General features: G+C 45.0%; 2 protein-coding genes across 6 annotated transcripts in view; one reads left to right on the plus strand and one right to left on the minus strand.

Annotated features, from left to right (window-relative positions):
* lingo1a (leucine rich repeat and Ig domain containing 1a) overlaps nucleotides 1-19,679 on the minus strand; it is a 165,345-nt gene that overhangs the window by 114,347 nt on the left and 31,319 nt on the right. The window lies entirely within an intron of this gene.
* The window catches only part of cspg4 (chondroitin sulfate proteoglycan 4), a 39,038-nt gene continuing 26,458 nt past the window's right edge, over nucleotides 7,100-19,679 (plus strand). Inside the window, exon 1 of the mRNA XM_037254899.1 lies at nucleotides 7,100-7,261. Coding sequence (XP_037110794.1) covers nucleotides 7,189-7,261 — 73 coding nt within the window. The 5' untranslated portion in view covers nucleotides 7,100-7,188. The remainder of the gene's footprint in view (nucleotides 7,262-19,679) is intronic.

The following is a 19,679-nucleotide window of genomic DNA, read 5'->3' on the forward strand; positions in this document are numbered from 1 at the left end:
CATAACACAACATCCGTAGCAGCTTTTGCATTTTTGACAAAAGGCTATATCCATTTTTGGGATGTTCTGTATTTTGGTAGTTGTCTGGCATTCTGCGGCTCAGACAACAAAGAGCTGCCACATCGTCGCTGACCTTTGGGACGTTCCCATTTTATTGGCTGCTCTTGGCCTGCCCTTTACAGCCGACAGAGGATTATGACTGATTATCTGATTTGACCTTTACAACTCTTTTGGCCCGAAGGTTCGGTAAACCCTTGCAAATGGATCCGGCCCACCCAAGAAACTGGGTAATGGTCTACTTTACGTTTTGCGCTAAATTGATTAGTTTGGCCATTTTGGTGAAAGATTTCGACCAAATTCTAATTTGGCACAGATTTATTTTACAGGTGGAAGAAAAATTCCAAATTTCAGATACATGCTAACGAATAGCATCGATTCTTTATCCTCTATTCATCTGCAGCTTACAAAGTCACAGTAGTTGTGAAACTCTTCTTTGTGTTTGCACGACTGTGTTGTACCCACACAAAAAAAACGGTTGAATTTATTCATTTCAATGTGAAAAATTATTTGAGGTGAGGAATAAGTGCTACCAACGTGATTACAATATAAATTCAAATCTCAGTGCACCACTCTAGCTACACTGAACTGTCCCCACAATACTTAACATGTTGTTCATTGACACAATCAAAACAGTGCCTTATTATCTCCGCAAAGGACAAATTTGGATCTTAGAAGTTTGCAGCTTGTAAGTGTCGGCGTATATTGGCCAAATGGGAAGAAGTTTGGAGGAGGCTATAAAAGCATGTCGGGCGGTCTCCCATCAAGTTAAGTGCTTCAACTTCTGCCAGGCTGATTGCAAATGAAGCCCCCGCGCGCCGCCCATTAGCTGAGCTGCCACCGGCCGGCCAGCCATTTTCCCGGAGGACCAGAAAGCCACTGTACGGCTTAAAGCAACAGCGCCCCCATTTGGAGATGGATATTTTGAAGCGCAGTCATTAAGATGCAGATCCATTTCATTTGTTGTATGCACTTCAAGCTAACATTCAAATATGTGTAATAAAAAGCACTACCAAATGGCCCAAACATTGTGCTAGCAAGTGTCTCAGACCGCCTGGCATAAAGGGACCACGCGGTGAACCAGAGTACTTTCAGTTTCAGTGACTGAAATCACGGATCACATTCCCACTTCCCGTTTTCAGACAGCCTGTCTTCTTAAATTGGATCAGGACAACACTGTCCGAACTTAAACTCTTTGCCACTGATAGGTGATGACTAATTAAGGACATTCAAGGCGGTCTTGCTATCAGAGAAGATTAAGGTATCGTCCTCAAACTGTTGAAGGAACTAAAATCACACAGAGGTCAGACGGTGGATGAGAACCTTTCTAAGAAAGGTTGTTTTGTTTCATGAAGTTGAAAGACTCAGAGTTGCTTGAGACTTGAGTAGAATTGTCAGTGGAATAAAGCACGAGTTATTTTCCCCAGAAAATCTCAACTGTCTCTCTTCTCGCCCTCAATTGTCTTCTGGCTTCTTCCGACTGCTCCTTTTTATTTCGCCACCTTGCAACACTTCACCTCGGGGCTTTAGAGGCCATTGTGAAAGACTGGCCCGAGTCCCGAGCCCCCAGAGGAGGCTCAAGAGGGGCTCGGGCTTGACTGATCGCTGGATTTCACCGCAACGGGGATTGTTCGAGAAGCTTTGGCCTTTCCGCCGAGCCTCTCGCATTAAGGACTGCTGGCCCCTGCCGCAAAAAAAAAACGTGTTGCCAAAAGAGAGACGAGCTGCCAAAGTCATCTTTGAAGTGCATCATGCCACGTTGCCGTCCAACTACGGAATCCTGAGCACGTTTTTGCATAACTATCGTCTTTCTCGTCACAGTGTTGACATGAGAAATGTAGGTCGGGAATAACAGAACTTCCGATTACAGAAGAAGAAACTTTTTGGACATTTCCCTCAGGTCAGCAAGAAAGTCATTGCTGCACTTGATATCAAACAAGCAGCAGACAAATGGGCAGCGTCAAAGTGAAACGTGGGGAAATCCTCGCTTTGGCCTTTCTTCTTGCTTTGGAATCACCAAAGAAGAAACTTGAAAGATATTAAAGGAGGCAGGAAGAAGGAAAGGAAATTCGTTGGTTCCTCCTGGGAAAACGTCGAAAAGGAAAGTACGCAGATACTTTGACTTACTTCTTTAGATTTGGACTGAGATTTATAAATCATTTTGATCACAAACACACACACACACACACACACACACACACACACACACACACACACACACACACCACACACTTGTACAACAATCTGAAGCCATCCAGAGGGCACACACTTCTCATTTCACTTCCGTTATTGGTTCTACAGTCAGTTAGTGGCACAATTAAAAAGAGCGTGTGAAAAAATGCTCACCCACGTCAGATCTCTGATTCATTCCGCAAGTATTCACGCGTGAATCAGCATTTCGTTCCCACACATTTGAACTGCGACCTTGCGCTTCTTACTTCTTGACATTTGACCTGCCGTTGGACACAGTCACTTGTGACGGAAATGATTGTTTATTCAGCATTTTGTTTGTTCACATGGGTTTGTCATCACACACACTCACCAGGCTTGGTAAATCTATTTTTAAAAGAAAATTCCAAAGACTATGAATATCTCCACAAGTGGACGGTCAATTGAGTGCATGTGACCCTCCACCAGGGGGCACTGCTAAATCCTGTTTTGACCTGCTCTGCTCTGGTGAACCGCCTGCTGCAGGCTGCTGCATGCTTTTGGATCACCATTATGAAGTTTACGTGTGACCTTGATTAAGCTGAAACGTACACTACTGCCGCTCAGTAGGTGGAAGTCTTGCCTCAATACAAGCAAGAAGGAACTTTTGGTGAATTCGACAAAGTGGTATGTTCAAGGCTATGTGATCTCTAAGAGAGCATGCTTTGAAAATAACTTTTTTTTAAACTGGTGCATAAAAAAAAAAAAAAATCATCAATCACGTGGTACTCAAAGTCATATAAACAACCAGTTGGCTACCTGATTTCAAAGGCAAACAAAATACACATTAGCATTGTTTTACGGAACGCTATATGCTAACGTTAATACGACAGTGTTATCTCTTCTCGGAGCGTGCTTTGAAACTAACTACATTTTTTGAAACTGTTCCGTTAAAAAAATCATATAACTGACGTGGTACTCAAAGTCAGGCTAATTCAAGATTCAAGATATAATATATAAACAACCAGCAGAGTACCTCATGTGAAAGGCAAACAAAATACACATTAGCATGGTTTTACCGAACGCTATATGCTAATACGATTGTTTGTTATTTTACGGCACAGTTGATTTTCAGCGATATCTAACACACGATCTCATATTTGTTGTTATCTTTTGGACGCATCGTTGCCTATATGTGATAGAATTTCACAACGAATGGACAGAGTGTGTCTGACAGCAGCCCATTTGTTTGCAAATTAAGCTTTCGCCGTCTCGGAATGCACTAAAAGCTCCGCCGTGTTTTCTCAATTCGCAAATATGTCAACGCTGCTGACTGAATAGCTTGAAACGACAATTATCGTCACAGTGGAAAAGAAACGCGCATCTTTTTACAGTGTCTCAAAAAGCCAATTAAGTCGACATGGCAGTCGTAAAATAGCCAGCGGAAGCAAAGCGGAAACACACATTAGATGCTCCCAAAAAATGACATCTGTCATGCTCCGACCGTCCGTTGCCCAGGAAATACAACACAAAGATTGATTTAAAACTTTTCGCAATCACTTAAGAAGAGAGCCAAAAATAATCAATTCATCGATTCCGCCGGCAGTTTTTGCCAGGATTTATCCAGATTTTAAAGGAGACCAATTTTGAAATGTGATGAAATGTGGTTCAAATTACGTCAACTTGGCCATTCCTCCCTCCATCAGCTCTGTGTTTTCTTTGGTAGGGGATCTCCCTCAGTCCCTCGAGTGGGAACCAGGTCAACGCCGACGTCTCGTCTGTATTTTTGCCGGGGCCAGACTGGAGGAAGCGTGAACTTTAACCGGCGCAATCATGCTAATGACGAGTGAGCTATAAGTAGAGGCAACAGACGCGGGGGCACGTTGACGGGCGATCAGCGGGAGAAATTACTACCGGTTTCTTCGGCTGCCCGTCGTAGCGTCCTAGCGGGTGCCCCGATGCTCTTTGTTCCCGCTTAATTATCACGGTGCTTATTCCCCATCACCGCATGACGATCAAAACAGTACCATAATTATCTGGCTCCATCTCACGTACTGACAGGAGGAAGAAGAAAAAGAAGTTGGAATAACACAGACACGAAAGCGGTGGCTTAATCAAGTCGTCAGCTTCGGGGAGCACGGCGGCGGTCGGATAGGATGCGATCTGAGCTGGGGCGCTGAAAGGCGAGCCTAGCAAAGATGCCTCCAGAGGTGATTATTTTGGGCCAACGTCCCCAGTTAACTTCTGCCGGTGTCCATGACATCAGAAGGCCAAGACGTGAGATCTGATAAGTGTACCCCATGCTCGTTAACTTGGATGGACAGCTAAAGCTTCATCAAGAAGGACCGCAAAAGACGAAAGTGACTTTGATTTCCATGTTACTGTTTGTAGGAACAGCACCATTAAAAACCAGCCATCCATTTTCTATGTCCTCAAGTCCAGTCCTCAAAATATTTGTTTATGAGTTTGCTAACTGCTGCTGATTTGGTTAGCAACACAGTTTAAATGGGCTGAGCGCTAATTTTATGCTTACGTTCTACGTTTTGAGGCAACAAATGTCGCAAGCTGCTTCCAATGAAATGGATACAAGGCGGTGTTTATTATTCCGAATGATACAGGACATATTTGATGCTCGAACATCTGTCAAACAACTTGACTCGCAGCTGGAAGCAGATATCGAGTGGCGGTCTACCTCGATACGTTGTCGTGACGTCGTCATGTGGCCTCGCATGCAAAGCTGCGTAAACGTAACAGCGGATGCAGATGTCGGGAGAAATGTGAGGACCCGAGATGAGCCGTGTAGCCGATGAGGTGATGTAAAAAGCTATCCGGCGAGGCAGCGGTGAACTGGGAAATGCGTTCAATATGTTGAGGCCCGAGGACACGTTTAATGTGTTTTTGGGGGGGGGGACACGCTGAATGCAAACAATTCCCCAATTGGATCAAAGACTCCACAGGAATCCCGTCGTACATTATTAGCGCGCTTTAATGAAACACTTGGAGCTAAATTGAATCACTTTGAGGGACTGACGCTCGAATCGGAGGACCCAGCGGTAACGTGAACGGCTTACTATTTGCAGTGGGTAAAGATTCCGGGGTGAATTATGTCTCTCTGGGAGGCGGGAGCGTGTCATCGTGGTCGCAGGCTCGGGTGGGAGCGATTTAACGTGCGGCTCGTGCCATGCTGAAATAATCAAGGAGCTTGTTGTCGGAGGAGATTGTCTGCCATAAATAGTGTCGGGTTACAACCGCCATGTGTCGTTCAGCGGGTCGTCTTACAGCCGCAATCGCTCCGAGGAAGCTGGCATGTCGTTGCGCCTTAGCAGCTTTGTCGGCAGTGGGTCCCCGTCCCATATGAACCATTACGGATACATTGCAAAACAATGCAGTTTGAGTACAAGAGTACATGCTAGTACACGATAACGGTCTTAGCTACTATGGTAAATGTCGAAGTACAAAATGGGTTAAAAACCCAAAATTGTTTACAATAAGAAATCAAATATCTATATGAACAATTTAATTTTATTATTATTGTAAATATTGTAAAATGATCCAAAACAACGCTACTGATAGTTTTTGCTCACCAGTACATGCTAAGTCTTCAATGCACTGCTATTAGCTTGATGACGCCATTTCGCTAAGTTCACGCTTTTTTTTTTCCTGTTCTTCTAGATGACTTATAAGGTTTTAGTAACAGGGTGGCATACATACATTAGGATAATTCAAGTCTAAATTGTCTGATGATGCTAATCTGTGTTTACCAAAATGTAGCTAAGGTTCATTTGAAACCCAAAATTACCTTTGATGTTTACAAAACCATGCACAGGATATACACATGAATTAGGCCACTTATTTATGACACTAAAGATTAAGTAAACTTTCCATGGCTTCATCCAAAATAATGCTAATTTGACTCTTCTGTTCAAAATTAAGTTATTTATTGTTCTAAGAGGTTTTCCACACCGCTAGAATATTCTAATTATATTCCCACTTCCCTTGTCAGTAAGAATAATTTGCCAAGTGGTTGACCGTGAGATGGGAAAGGCTCTCGACTCAACGAGCGAACAGGAAGTTTAATCTTGGCATCCGAGCAGAAAGTACTAATCCTTGTCAGGAGAGCGCGCATGCTCATTACAAGGAAGGTGGCGTGCGCGAGTACCAACATTCGATTTAAGAGCGTTGTTTATAACGGGGGGGGGAAAGTTTGCTGGGTCTGTAACGGCGAGATGTGAAGCCAGAAGCTCTAAAGCCAAGCCTAATTAGCTCAGGGAGCAGGTTAGTAGAACAAAAACATAAAGAAGCCGACATTGATCAAGGGAGAAGCAACGAGAGAGCTTGGCAACTCGATTGGTCTTTAATTAAAAGCAAAAAGGTTTTTTCTTCGCAGAAAGCAGGCGGCGCTCCCGGCAGGCCACTTCAATTACCCGGCAAAGACAAAAAGGAGGGAAGGTGCAACTGTGTGGTCCCAATACTATTATTTGTTGCTCCATTGTTGAACATTTCTACGGTCAATTGATCGATCCGTAGCGGTAGAGAATGGTCACTCCCGGAATGTGTCGAAAGACAAAAGCGTGTGAAAATATGTATGTGGAGAGCTTGTGGAAAACATTGGTTTCATAACATTTTTTTTATATAATTGGAGATTCCTATTTCCTTTATTTCCCACGGGAGCAATCCAATCGGAATCCAAACAAAGTTTTCACAAGTGTGTCTCAAAAGTGAAGAGGCGAAAGAAAGCGAGACAGGAAACCATTCTTCAGCCTCGGAACATGTGTGCAAGTGTGTTTGAAAGCTCTGCAATGGGGAGGAGGGTGTCAAGGAGGGCGTCTCCCTCCTGGTCCCTCCCCGGCCCGGCCCGACCCGGCCCGGCCCCTTCACAGTATCCAGTAGTAGGTCCTCCAAGTAGAAAGTCATTCAGGCCCCGGTGAATGGAGTGTGTCTAAGCAGAGACGCTGGGAGGACTTAACTGGCAGCACGAAAAATATGAGAGCCTTGCAATGTGCCCTGGTGGGCGCCGTCCTGACCCTGCTGATCTTCACTGACCTCAGCCATGAAGGTATGGACCACTGCTAATTACTCTGCTTGCCCCTTCCTCTACTTTCCTCCATCTGCATCTGTTCCACGTTGGCAATGACCCCCCCCCCCCCACCCCCTCCTTCATGGTGTTTGAATTTAAGATTTGATCTGAACTTCCTTCTGTGGTCTTATTCCCAAGCCTGATTCATTGCTCAGCGTTTGGATGCAATTCAAGCGTGCGTCTGGTCCGGCGTTTGAGGTCTGTTTCCCATCCAGGGCGTTTGTGCACATACAAGGTCTGCCGAGAGTGTTTGCATTGCGGTTCTGTTGTTGGAGGTCAGCAGCGAGCGAGGCGGCTGCAAGGTGAGAAGATGAAGGCAAAGAATCGCTCTTTCATGGGGAGCGTGAACACCCCGAGGGATGGGTTTTTTTCTGAGTATCCATGCAGAGGTGGCGGAGGGGTGGAGAGGGGGTGAAAGTGAGAGTGCAGTGAGAGTTTTTTTAACGGGGAGGCGGGGGTCCATACAATGGCTCCACAGTGCACAGGCACAAGTCAACCTCAGTACCTTTGCTCAATGTGACTTCCTCCGCAGGGCGAGTACACTTTGTGCACGATGCACGGCGGGAACAAACTATAGATATACATGTCTTGTACGCTGATTTTTTTTTTTATCATCCAAGAATATCTTCAGCTATGAGAATGTTGTTCAAAAATGTTCTGCTTTTAAAAATGGTTTACCCTCGGCAAATATGTGCGGCCATCATTAAACTTTTGCAGCCAATTTTCAAAGTACATTTAGACACACGGGGGTCAATTTTTATGGGGTGCGGTCTAAATCTGCGCAGGGGCAGGCTAGACTGAGTTTTGGTATTTTGGCAGATTGCTGCAGTCAAACGTGGGAGTTTTGTGCTGACGTAGATTATTTAACATCAAACCGTCCATTGTAGAAAAGTTCATTTAGATCGCTGAGGGACGCTAAAACGCGTATCATCAAAACTAACTAAAGGATATCGCTAAAACGACACATTTCTGACCCTCGAAGGCCACCGTACTTCTAGTTTGTAGTCGGCAAAGCCAATCCGAATTCCAATGGCTTCGCATATTTGTATGTGTCGGTAAAATTTAGCGGCTAAAAAAAAATGTGACAGTTGAAATGCTGTCAGCGGCTAAAGACTGTATTTAGCGGATGTCAGAATTGGCAGGATGAGCGGCGGGCTAGGAGCGCCGTCTGTCAGTCCCCTGAGCGCCGCACCGCAAATTGCAGTGCACAATTACGCTAGGAGCGAAGCGCTCCACGAGCGGCTAATGTGTGAAGTCAAGTATTTGCGCACAGCGTCGCTTTGTCCGGGCATAAAAGCTGGAAGCAATCTGTTAGCGACTTCATGTTTGCTCCTTTGCAATGGATGAGAGCCTGACGAAGGACTTTCTCCTCATTGGCAGAGATTGTCTTCTGGCCCCCCGATTCCTTCCGATCAGCTAATGTCAGCCTGATGTAGCGTCGTCCCCGATTAGATGTAACCTTTGCTTGACAAAATCTCCGCCACCGGCTGTCAGTACGGGGGCTGAGAAGGTTCCATTGCTCGCCGATGTGTTTACGGCTTCAAATGTCAGAGGCCGGGTAGCGCATGTCGCCAGCATGCCAAGAAGTGAGCAATGGTCAAGCTGCATCTGTTTGGAGCCTCTCGCTTCAATCACAAGCAGATTTAGAGCTTGGGGTAAAAAAAAAAAAAAATGTGAACAGGAGCCCAGAGAGTGGTGTAATAACATTTTCCATTCATTTTCTGCAGCACTGCAACCCACAACTTTTTCCACAGTTTTATGTCCTCGCGTTACTCCCTCCGAGGACGATGGACGGAGAAGCAGTGGCTCAGCAAAAGCGAGCCTCAAAATGCGCGGCAGCCCATGTTGTTTCACATCTGCGCTTCCCACTATGATCTCACAACTCAGAATCGTATTTTACCTGCCGAGGTGGAATGTCACTGCATCAATCGAAAGAACAGAAGCAACGACGGCAAAACAGGCATTCTGAGTTTTCTCCCGAGCCAGCGACGCGCAATGTATGGAGTCGGTATCTGAAATTGAACATGACACATCGCAGCGCTCGGCAGCGCGCTGTGCCTTTTGTGACCATTACGACGTTCCTTCAATTTAAGTGCTAACAAGGGTTGCGGAAAAAATTGGGGAGACGCTCGTTGACTGACTGGAAAGAGATAAAGTTGTGGGGCTGGATCAGAAAAAGACGTGCGCTTTATGTATCTGTTGGAAGGAAGGAAGGAAGGAAGGAAGGAAGGAAGGAAGGAAGGAAGGAAGGAAGGAAGGAAGGAAGGAAGGAAGGAAGGAAGGAAGGAAGGAAGGAAGGAAGGAAGGAAGGAAGGAAGGAAGGAAGGAAGGAAGGAACTTCAGAAAAGGGATCCAGAGTGTGCACATGAGCCCCTCCTTGTATTTGCCCCACGCACAAGACCAATATGTCCAATATTTGCTTTGAGATACTGATGAATCGATGTTATTCTTAGGGCCGCACGAGGCGACCCCCTGCTCACCTCATAGTTTAAACAAGGTAGTGGTGGACAAAATCCAAACAGGAAAATGAAGAGTGTCCATATTTGATCTCTTTTCACAGCATTATTTGAAAAAGGAACGTCCACAATGGTTCCCATTCCTTTCTATCCGCTGCTTAAAACCGAATCAATAGTTACTCCCGAAAGGTGTAAGTCACGGTGGGTGATATCTTACTAATTTTATTCAGCGGATCGGATCACATCAGGGGACCTAAAGATAGCCGTCCGGCCGTTCGTATCACCAATCTTATGGAGGGCAGCTGTTGGATCGAGACGTGCAATTTTAATTCTGACCTGAAGCAAGCCAGGCTGCAAGGCTTAGTGATCGCACTCCTCCTTTCCAATCATGGAAATGTTTGGCCTTTTGCTTCGTGGAACAGAAATAACTTGTCAAAGCGTCCTTGAACGAGACGCTCGCCACCGCCGCTGCTGCTTAGCTCCGGTTAGCTGCAGCTAGCATCACTGAATTATAACGACAGGCATTCCCCAAGTAGACGCCATCTTGCCTTAACTAGTCGCCATGTGACAAATGGATATGCCCCTTTTTCAATCAAATTTGGTTCTGTTAAGAATTTGAATGACAATTGCCAGAGCGAGGCTCGCTGGACAAAACGGCGACGACGGAAAGACAGAAAACATCAGATGGGAACCTCCGAGGTATGTTATCGCATAATTGAAGACGCAGACGTCCACATTCTAAGCAGATGTTTCTCATTGTACGCACCAAGGTTAGCTCGAAGGCCGGCCCCCCTTTTGAAGGCCTCTTTGAGCCCAAAGATGTCTTGTCATTATTTATTTATTTCTTTTACGACTGTCCTTCGCATCCCCCCACTTCCTCAAATTCTTTGCGCTCCCTAGCATGTGTATATACCTTAAGCCTCAGTGTTGCTTCTTGAGAAAGACAAACTTTAAAACATAAATGGAACAAGTCTTTTTTTTTTCCCTCCAGAGCCTTTTCAAGGGTTAACCCAACCCCATCTTGGTTGCACTCTGACGTTCCTTCCCCCCATCTGGCTGCTCAGAACAATGCCGTTCCAAATATTGGCCACTAACCGCTTCACATGTTTCGATTTCTGGCGGCGGGAAAATAAATGAAAAAAAAAAGTCAGCCTTTAGCGAGCAGACTTTTGTCCCGCTTGCTAATGGAGCTTTATGCTGATAAACACCTCGAGGCCTCCCGGGCAGATGATCTTTCCCACATTGCTCCCGTTTTGACAGGCGGCTCAGCTTATATTTGGGGGGGGGCGGCCCACACACAGTCCCGGTTTAGCCTCGGGGGCAAGGACTACGCTCAACCTCACTCACTCCGGAAAGGTGAACGGGAAACTCCTCTGTTGCTTTAACCTGATCCACATCAATCGGATAAGTGGTCGGCGTTTAGTGACGGTGGAGCTTTAGCCGCTCAAGTGCCAATTTGCAATGTTCGGTTGATGATTTAAAAAAATTAAAACTAAAAAAAAAAAAGTGTGTTTGTGGCATGGTCTTAGTCACTCAAGTCTCAATTTGAGATATTCAGTTGTTAATTTAAATAGATACATAAAGCGTGACTGTGGCATGGCCTTGTGATGGCAGGGGAATTCCAAATCCGCGGTTTTCGACTGCGCCACATTAGCTCGGCGGCATTCCGGCAGCTCGGGAACAAGGACGAATCACGCCACTCTGGGGATCGCCTCAATTGCTACGCCGTTAGCCTCGCAACATAATTGCGTCATTCATTTGGAACAATGTCACAATCTAAATCGAAAAAAAAAAAGGTCAGGGTATCTCCCCCCCAAAGATTGCAACTAAACTTTTGTTTACCTGCAGGACCCACACGCAGCCGCAGTCGGTCACGTTGGAAATGAAAGCGGCACACGCACAAAGTCAATTGGCGTGTTTATTTCTGATAAGAGTTTTTTTTTTTTTTAGCCATCCAAAAGGGAAGCGCCAGAGAAAATTCTCATTATCACACAACTGCCAAGTTTTCAATAAGAAGGAATTATGCATGACCAGATGTTCCGATAGGGCCCTCTACGCTGCCGCTGCTCTACTTATTTATTTATTTATTTCCAGAATGAACAAAGAAGATTCAGTTCTATTTTCCTTGCCTTTTTCATCACCAAAAATAAATTAAAACGATAAACACAAAATGCCCCCGTGAGGGATGGACAACGCCCCGGCGTCCGAGCTCATGACCTTAACATTCGCTATCGCCCGCGCTGTCGGCGGCTAATTTCATCAAGACGCGCGTTTAACGGACATCGTGGCGGGGAAACCGTTTAGCAATCTCATTAAGAAGTGAGGATGACATTTGAGAAACGTGTTGTAACATGTTTGTCACATGTTGGACAGAATGAGGTCGCGTGTGGCCTGCGGCGACATGACGGCGGCAAATGTCCGTAAAGGGCATTCCTACTTTTCAAATTATTTTTTTATTTTTAGAATTATCGAACCGACCGAGCAGGATTCGCTTGATATGAATACTTGGAAGAATCTTGAGTATGCATTAAAGCGCGCACGCCTACTCGTGAAACGAACTGGACTTCAGCTTTTAAGGGACTCTGGTGTGATTCCGCGGGAAAAGCCGCATGACTCACAGGAAACAGGGGGAAAAAAAAAAAGCCTCCAACATCTGGAGCTGTTTTGCGTTTGGAATTGTCCTTCTGCTTCTTTTTGCCTAATAGAGACAAAATTAGCAAGAAAGTCGCCTGATGATGAATGTGTCAAAACTTAGCATGTGCTATTTAGCGCATGCTAGTCACGCTACGCTTTAGAGACATTTACCCCAATGGGAACAACGTCAAGTGTGACTTGTGAATATGAGTCATGTCTTTAAATATAGCCAGCAGGAATCAATTTGGAAGTTGTGAGACTCCTTCTGGGCCTCGGGCCGCGTGAGTCACAATCAGAAGGCTGAGCTGCTTCGTCATGTGGCGGCGGCCAATAAACTTGGTCTCATGCTACATCCACATAATAACTGGCTACCATGCTTGAATTTAACTAAGTGTCCGGGTCCGATATTAACAGTGTCACCACGTGACTTTGTCTGGCCAAGCTGAGTTGACTCGTGCCGGCCCAATTGGGACGCCAATAAAAATTTGTAATTTGCATCGTCAAAACCGCTAACATGATGTTGCTTTCAAGTGTTCTCGCTAATTTGACTGTCCAGTTACAGGCCGGGATCAAAATCTAATCTGAGCGGTTAAGGGATCGAACCAGGGCTAAACATAGGCAGCTGGCATTTTGGAACGGGGGCAAAGGTTAGGAAAGGCCATACAGGCTTGGGATTATGTACAGTACATGCGTGTGTGTGTGTGTGTTAGCATGGCGGTAGCGACATCTTAAAATAGCGAGGAGGAAATTACGTACGTCGTCAAGTTCAGTGTGCTGTCGCAAGCGAAGCCCGGAACAGCTGCACAAGGGGAGCTGAGGCAACAAGCTCGCTACAGACAATAAGCTCCTTGTGCAATCACGCTGAATATTTTACACGCTTGAGGTTCAACGTGCTTCTCGGATAAAGCGGCACTGTCAGGAAAACCACCATGATGAGAGTCCATAATTGGACTCAAAAGGTAATTGCGCCTTTTATGGTGTGAGGGATATAAAGGGAGAAACTTCAAGTGTGTTTGCGTGGGAGCCACATTATCCAGCCATCCAATCATGAATCACAAATTACAAAAATAATGCAAAGAAAACACCCTGAACTTTAACACTTGACAAACAGACCAGTCGTGCCAAGAGATGTTTTTCGAATGATTTTTTTTTAGCTTTGATTTTGAAAAACAAAAAGCGGAGGCGTGAACTTTGTTAATGTGGTTTTTGTTTTTGTATTAAACCAACTCATTTGACCTGACTTAACATTTGCTATCTTAATTCGATGTGGCGATGTATCAGCATTGAACACAAACGGTGCAGCAACAAATAGACAGACAAACAAGACGCCAAACATTATCCTCTATGGAAAAAAATATGAATATTAAAGCAGCTTTGTTGTTATTATTATCATTATTATTACAATTATTATTATTCATTGTCATTGTTGCTCATTGCTCGAATATCAACCGCAGTTAACTTATCGCATTTAACAGCTAAAATTGTTAATATACAATTAACGATGAATTCATCTTTCAGTGAGATTGCATATTACATGACTTTAGCGGAGTCTTTCCCTGACAGATTCGGTCACGTCATCTGCGAGTTTAATTCCCCGGCAAAGGGAGCAGCTGGTGGCTTCGCTCACTTGGCCGTCCGTGGAGGGGAGGCCGCGCTCTTATCTTTACGCTTTATGTGTGTTCCAGTGAAAGGCGACGCAATCGATGGGCAGCGAAGACAACATGTGTGCGTGTGTTTGTGTGTGGCCTCCTTTCACATTGGATTGATGGACAGTGCGGTCCAAACTTCACCTAAAACGGGATTATGGGGGTTTCGATTCAATCTAGCGGACAAAGGCATCTCTCCAAACTTGTGGCATACAATCATTTGGCCCACTTTGCTGTCAGGTGCAGGCGGCTTCCGATAACGGCAACAATCGAGAATTCCATTCGCCCTATCGACATTGCTGATCTGGAAATCATATTTGGCTTTATGGCTGCGGGATGAGTTTGCTGTGAGGAATCGACGTGTCGTGCAATCCACAGTACAAATATTTTAGTGGTATGTTGGGATGAATATGAATACAAATAAAAAAAATACAAGATCAAATAAAAACAAATTAAATTAAAATACATTTTTAAAAAAGGAAAACTAACCAAAGGTACATTTTACGATGACAAAACTAAGTGAAACTATAATTAGAATGAGAATCTTATTTGATTTCATCTTTGGAAATCAAATTAATACCTGCGCCTCAAAGCTTTCTTTGCTTTTGTCACTTAACTCAGCCCAAAATGTGACTTTGACAACTTTATATGAGAAAGAAAAAAATAACGTCTGGTGATCGTTTCGCGAATATTTGCAACCGTGAAAGAACCCTAACGAGAGCTGCCAATTCTTATCGACTGAAATCGCCTAGTCGCCAATATTTTTATGACGCATGGAGACCGGGCCCATATGCTAACACAACACGAGTGGATGTTAGCTGGCAACTGGAAGGGAAAGCAAAGGCAGAAGCGGACATCGGCTCAGCTCAACATTCCCCAGCCTGTGGCCGGGCTGAGTTGAAGCCAAAAGAGCAGAATTATCTTTTCAGATGCTTCCCGTGGAAAGGGAATCTAGAACAGCTGCATAAAAGCATCGGCGGTTACACGATTGTGACCTCACCGGACGGAGATTGCTTTGTCCATAAACAACAAGAAGCCAACTGCTAGACTCGTTTTTCATTTTGCAGCCATCATTTGAAGACCAGAAAAAAAAAATAGCAGAAGGAAAGCGAGGTCAGCATGTTGGGGCGGTGACTGCCGGGCTACTTTGGAATTTTAATTCAGTCTTAATGATCGCGTTAAAGCAATTGATGAGAGTGTAAAGTCTGCATTCAAAAGTGCTACTGGATCTACTGACTGTGTTGTTGGTTCAGTTCCCATTCAACGCGAGCGTGAATCTCGTCTGTCACTCTTCATTAATCAGCAAGGATTAAAAGGTTCCGTGTGTTCTGAGAAGTTCTGAGAGCTTCAGGTCACTGTAGAGATACAGCAAAACTGATTCAGTTCAGTTGTGACACAAGAGACAAAAAGATGGAGAACGTTCACAGGACCGTTTCGTTCTTGTCCTTAAATAGGATGGAACTAATCCAAGAGCCTTCTAAATCCGGGTCAGCAAGTGTGTGTATCTACACGCACTTAAGGACGGCAAAGCAGATTTCATATCTGTCACAAAAATGTGCGAGGCGGCCATCACCGGGCGACAAAGCTCAAGGCGCTCAGATAAAAGACTGAAGGACAGTTCAGCATAGAAGCTGAAGATTTGGTTCCAAGTTTCAACCTCAGCTTGGTGACTAAACCTGAGATATGTGAGCTCGGAGTTCCAAAAACAAGCTAGAAACATTGATCGATCCAAAACTTGCTTGACTGACATTCAACTGCAGTCCATTGTGCGACGAGTGGCCTCGACCGCAGACGGAAACGAAGCAACCCTTCGTATTGTTCCTGCGGTACGGGCATGTAAACTCTGTCGCCCAGCGAAAACAAAAGCTGACCCGCCGAGAAGACGGACGAGTATTCCCGTCCATGTGACGTGCTATCAATAGCAGTGGCGCATAACGTGAACACAATAGGGCCTTTTCCGTAGCGAGGCTATTTTTATACGCGTATTTGTCTAGTTTCTGTCCACGAGCAAATCTTCCTTTAGATTCCAGCTTGTGACGACGGCGCTGTATATTTTAATCTGCGGTTTTCTCTGGGCTAGCAGGAAAAGCCCAAAGTGATCCAAGCACCATAAAGTCACACAAGGACACTCGACAAGGACCGACCTGGCGTCACATATTCCATTTGAGGGGCTTATTAAACTGCACAGCTGTTTTTTAACCGTATCCCGCACGGGCAATTGGTGAGGCGGGTTCTAACCGTGACCGGGACATTAACTACTGATGGTAGTCGCCGTCTGAACTCCTGAACGGTTCTGCGATGAGCTCATGTGGAAGCGGAGGCCCCGAAAAATAATGAAGGCCAAGTGGCATTGCTGAGTGACACGAAGATAAATAATATTGTTTAAACTGCTGAGTGTGCGCTTTTTTTTTTTTTCTCAGCGAGGACTTGCAGAAAACGCTGCGGTGATGCGCAGTTGGGGATTGCTTTGCCAAACTCGACAAGCGCGACCACGTGCAGCGCCACGCCCGACCCACGCTGCCTCCTCAAAACGTTCTCACAAATGTCACAGCTGCGTGTGACGGAAAGCACAGCGCCATCTTATGGATGGAAAAGGCACTGAAATACCACAATGGTCAAAATAAGCCGATTACGTTTTATAACTTAAGTCTTTGATTTGTTGTTTTGGCAACGAGGTAATGGCGATGTGAAAAATGTTGTGAATTCTTATAATTGGAAAATTTCGGCGAATTTATGAGCATAAAATGGAATCAACTTGAAACTTTATATTACTATGAACTGAAGGTTGAGTTCATGTACTTTTACTATTTCACTCATCCTCAAAACAACACTAGATGAAAAAGCTTTGCCTCCTGTGAATCTTGAATAAAAAAAAAAATAATTAAAAAAAAAAAATCACAGAAATGTTCCATTTACCAAAAATAAATCAATAAATTGAGACGACAGACAACTCGACTTCAGAGCACATTTGGGCTCCTTGGCAACATTTGCACGGACGGCTGAGAATGCTTTAGCGTGCGATTCATCCCACTGCGCAATTCTCCACATGCGTTTATTTCCATTGGCCTTTTTTCTTCACGACCATCTTTGGAACATGTGAGCGCCGGCTGGAAGGTATCGAGCGCCTTCGGCGGCATTCTGGAGGATTCGGCAGCGCTTTACGCCGCGCCAGGCCTTCATTAGGAGGCACAAATATACGAGCTGCTTCAATTGGCCCGTGGAACTCGGTTGCAGGAGCTCATTGAAATTCCCATAAACAAGCATAAATGTATTCATAACTAAGGGCCAGAATTGATCAGATTCACTTTCAACATTACGTGACGTGTCCTTTTCATATCTGGGAAGCATCATGCTTCCTCCACCACGGCTTTGGCAGATCAAAACGTCCGACACATGTTGGAAATGAAAGGCCTTTGTTACAAGGTGGCGCACCGTTAAACTTCAACCTGGTCTGTGTTTTGCACACATGTTCACCAGGAGATTTTCTTTTCCTGACAGTTCAAAGAGTGCAGCCAATCTTGTTGAGCGCTCGGAGCATCCGAGTCGGACAAACGGTAGAGCGAAACAGCCGTGCTAGCTTTGTTGTTTTAATGATCACTTTTTTGAAGCCGTCGTAAAAAAACGTCAATAGGAAAATGGATACAGGTGTGAATGATAGCAAGAGGAAGGGTTCTCGTCCACTTAGGACATCAATCGATTTGTTTGTTAGCGTTGATGCAGCGTTATAACCGTTTAAGTCGTTGGAATACAAAAGCTACAGCAACAACAGACAGACAATACGACAATATTATAATCCAATATTCTTTATCTACTGCAAGGAGCAACTATTATTCCTCCATCTGAATTAGACTGGACTACTTTGGATTATGGGCATAATATTTTCAGAATATGACGGACAATCAAAGATAATTGTTGGACTCAGTAATAGCAAGAGATGGGTACGCTTCGGCAGGCGTGTCCGCCTTCAAGAGCAAGCCCGTCTGGAGCCAACGTGCGCTTTCACTGCCGCACGCCATTTTTTCCCGACGGTTACCGCCACCACATCAGACCAGTGAGGCGGTTAAGAAAGTGAAACACATGATTAAGGTTTCACAAAGCCGTGTGGCAGGGCGAGTGACGCTACTGGAAACACGACCAACACCCTGACCCGACAGTCGGCCAGAACCTCCGCGAGCGACTTGACATCGCCCAAGACCGGCTGCTTGAGTTTTTCTTTCCACGTGTTTTTCCTTCACTCTACTTGAAGTGACGACACAAAGGCTCTTTTTACAGAAGCCGTCTGAAATGTGAAGACGTTTTGTTTGACTTACTGAAGTGGAGCCGTTTCATCGACTCGAGCAGAATCACTCAGCGGTTTGCCACTGTTTTGCAAACGTTTGCTACACACTGCCATCCCAACAAGAAAAACATCTTTTTACAAATCCAGACGAAAACCAAGATTCAACTCCACAGAGGTGTGAATGGGAGTTTAAACAGTTGTTTGTTTGTCTCCGTCTCCCCCCTCCGGAGCCCCGCCCCCCCTGCAGTCATGCTCTCTGTGCCACATGCCGGTTACTCATCATTTACGACTGCAAGCCACGAGGAGCAACCCGAGTCATGTTGTGCTTATTTACAGTCACTTTGAGTTACCAGCAACTTTCATGCTGTGTTAACAATCATTACAAAACACACACACACACACACACATACACACAAAAAATATGAAACTGAGTCGCTTGTGTCGGCGGCCACGCCTTGGCTCGCGCATGACTCACAGGCACGACGCAAAATGTCAAACAGCTAAAACAGCAACCTGAGCGCGCGCGGCGGATACAGAGTCTCGTTTGTTTAGGGCGCACACATCGGCGTCTATTTGGAGACTTAAGTGCGCGCACACGTCATGTATGGAAACGCTCTCTGCTGGCGGCTAAATGGTGCAGGAGGAGGACCAAAAGTGGACAGAACAATTCTAAAAAAATAATAAATAAATAGGTGCAGGGGGAGGACCAAAAGTGGACAGAACAATTCTAAAATAATAAATAAAAACTAAAATCATCTGTTCAAATATGTCCATGATGACCAGCCAAGCCAAATATTGCAGTCCTACAATTATAAAAATAACCTCTGAGGTCACACAAAATCTTGAAATACACAACAAAAAGTGACGTGAAAGTATGCGGTCACTCGAAATGTTCCATAGGGTTGTTATTCCAGTCTGATCCCATCACGACAGCGATCTTAGTTTTCTCTCGCACTTGACAAACTCTCCAAACATTAAAAAAGTCAAACTAATACTAAAATAAATGCGTGGCTTAATACAAACTGGCAAACACGATTTGAGAAGATTCCGTCTCGACCGAATTCCCTCCAGTCGCGTTACACCCAAAACAGGACCGGTGTCTGGTTGTCATCATCATGTCAGTTAGAACTTCTCAGTACCATAAAACAAAATAAAAGAACAAATGCGAGTTTGTTGTACGTACGGCTGCCAGAAATTCCGGATAGCTCCTTTATGTATACGATGCTGACACTCACAGTTCTCCGCTCCCTCATTTTTACCTTTAAAGGTTATTTGCATGACACAAAGAACATGTGTCATTTATCACTCAAAGCACGACACCGCCTGCGAGCTAACCTGCAGATTAGTGATCATCAACTGCGCACGAGTGACCTTCTTGCCAG

Source organism: Syngnathus acus, chromosome 6 (assembly GCF_901709675.1).
Source record: "Syngnathus acus chromosome 6, fSynAcu1.2, whole genome shotgun sequence".
In the NCBI taxonomy this organism is placed as follows: Eukaryota; Metazoa; Chordata; class Actinopteri; order Syngnathiformes; family Syngnathidae; genus Syngnathus; species Syngnathus acus.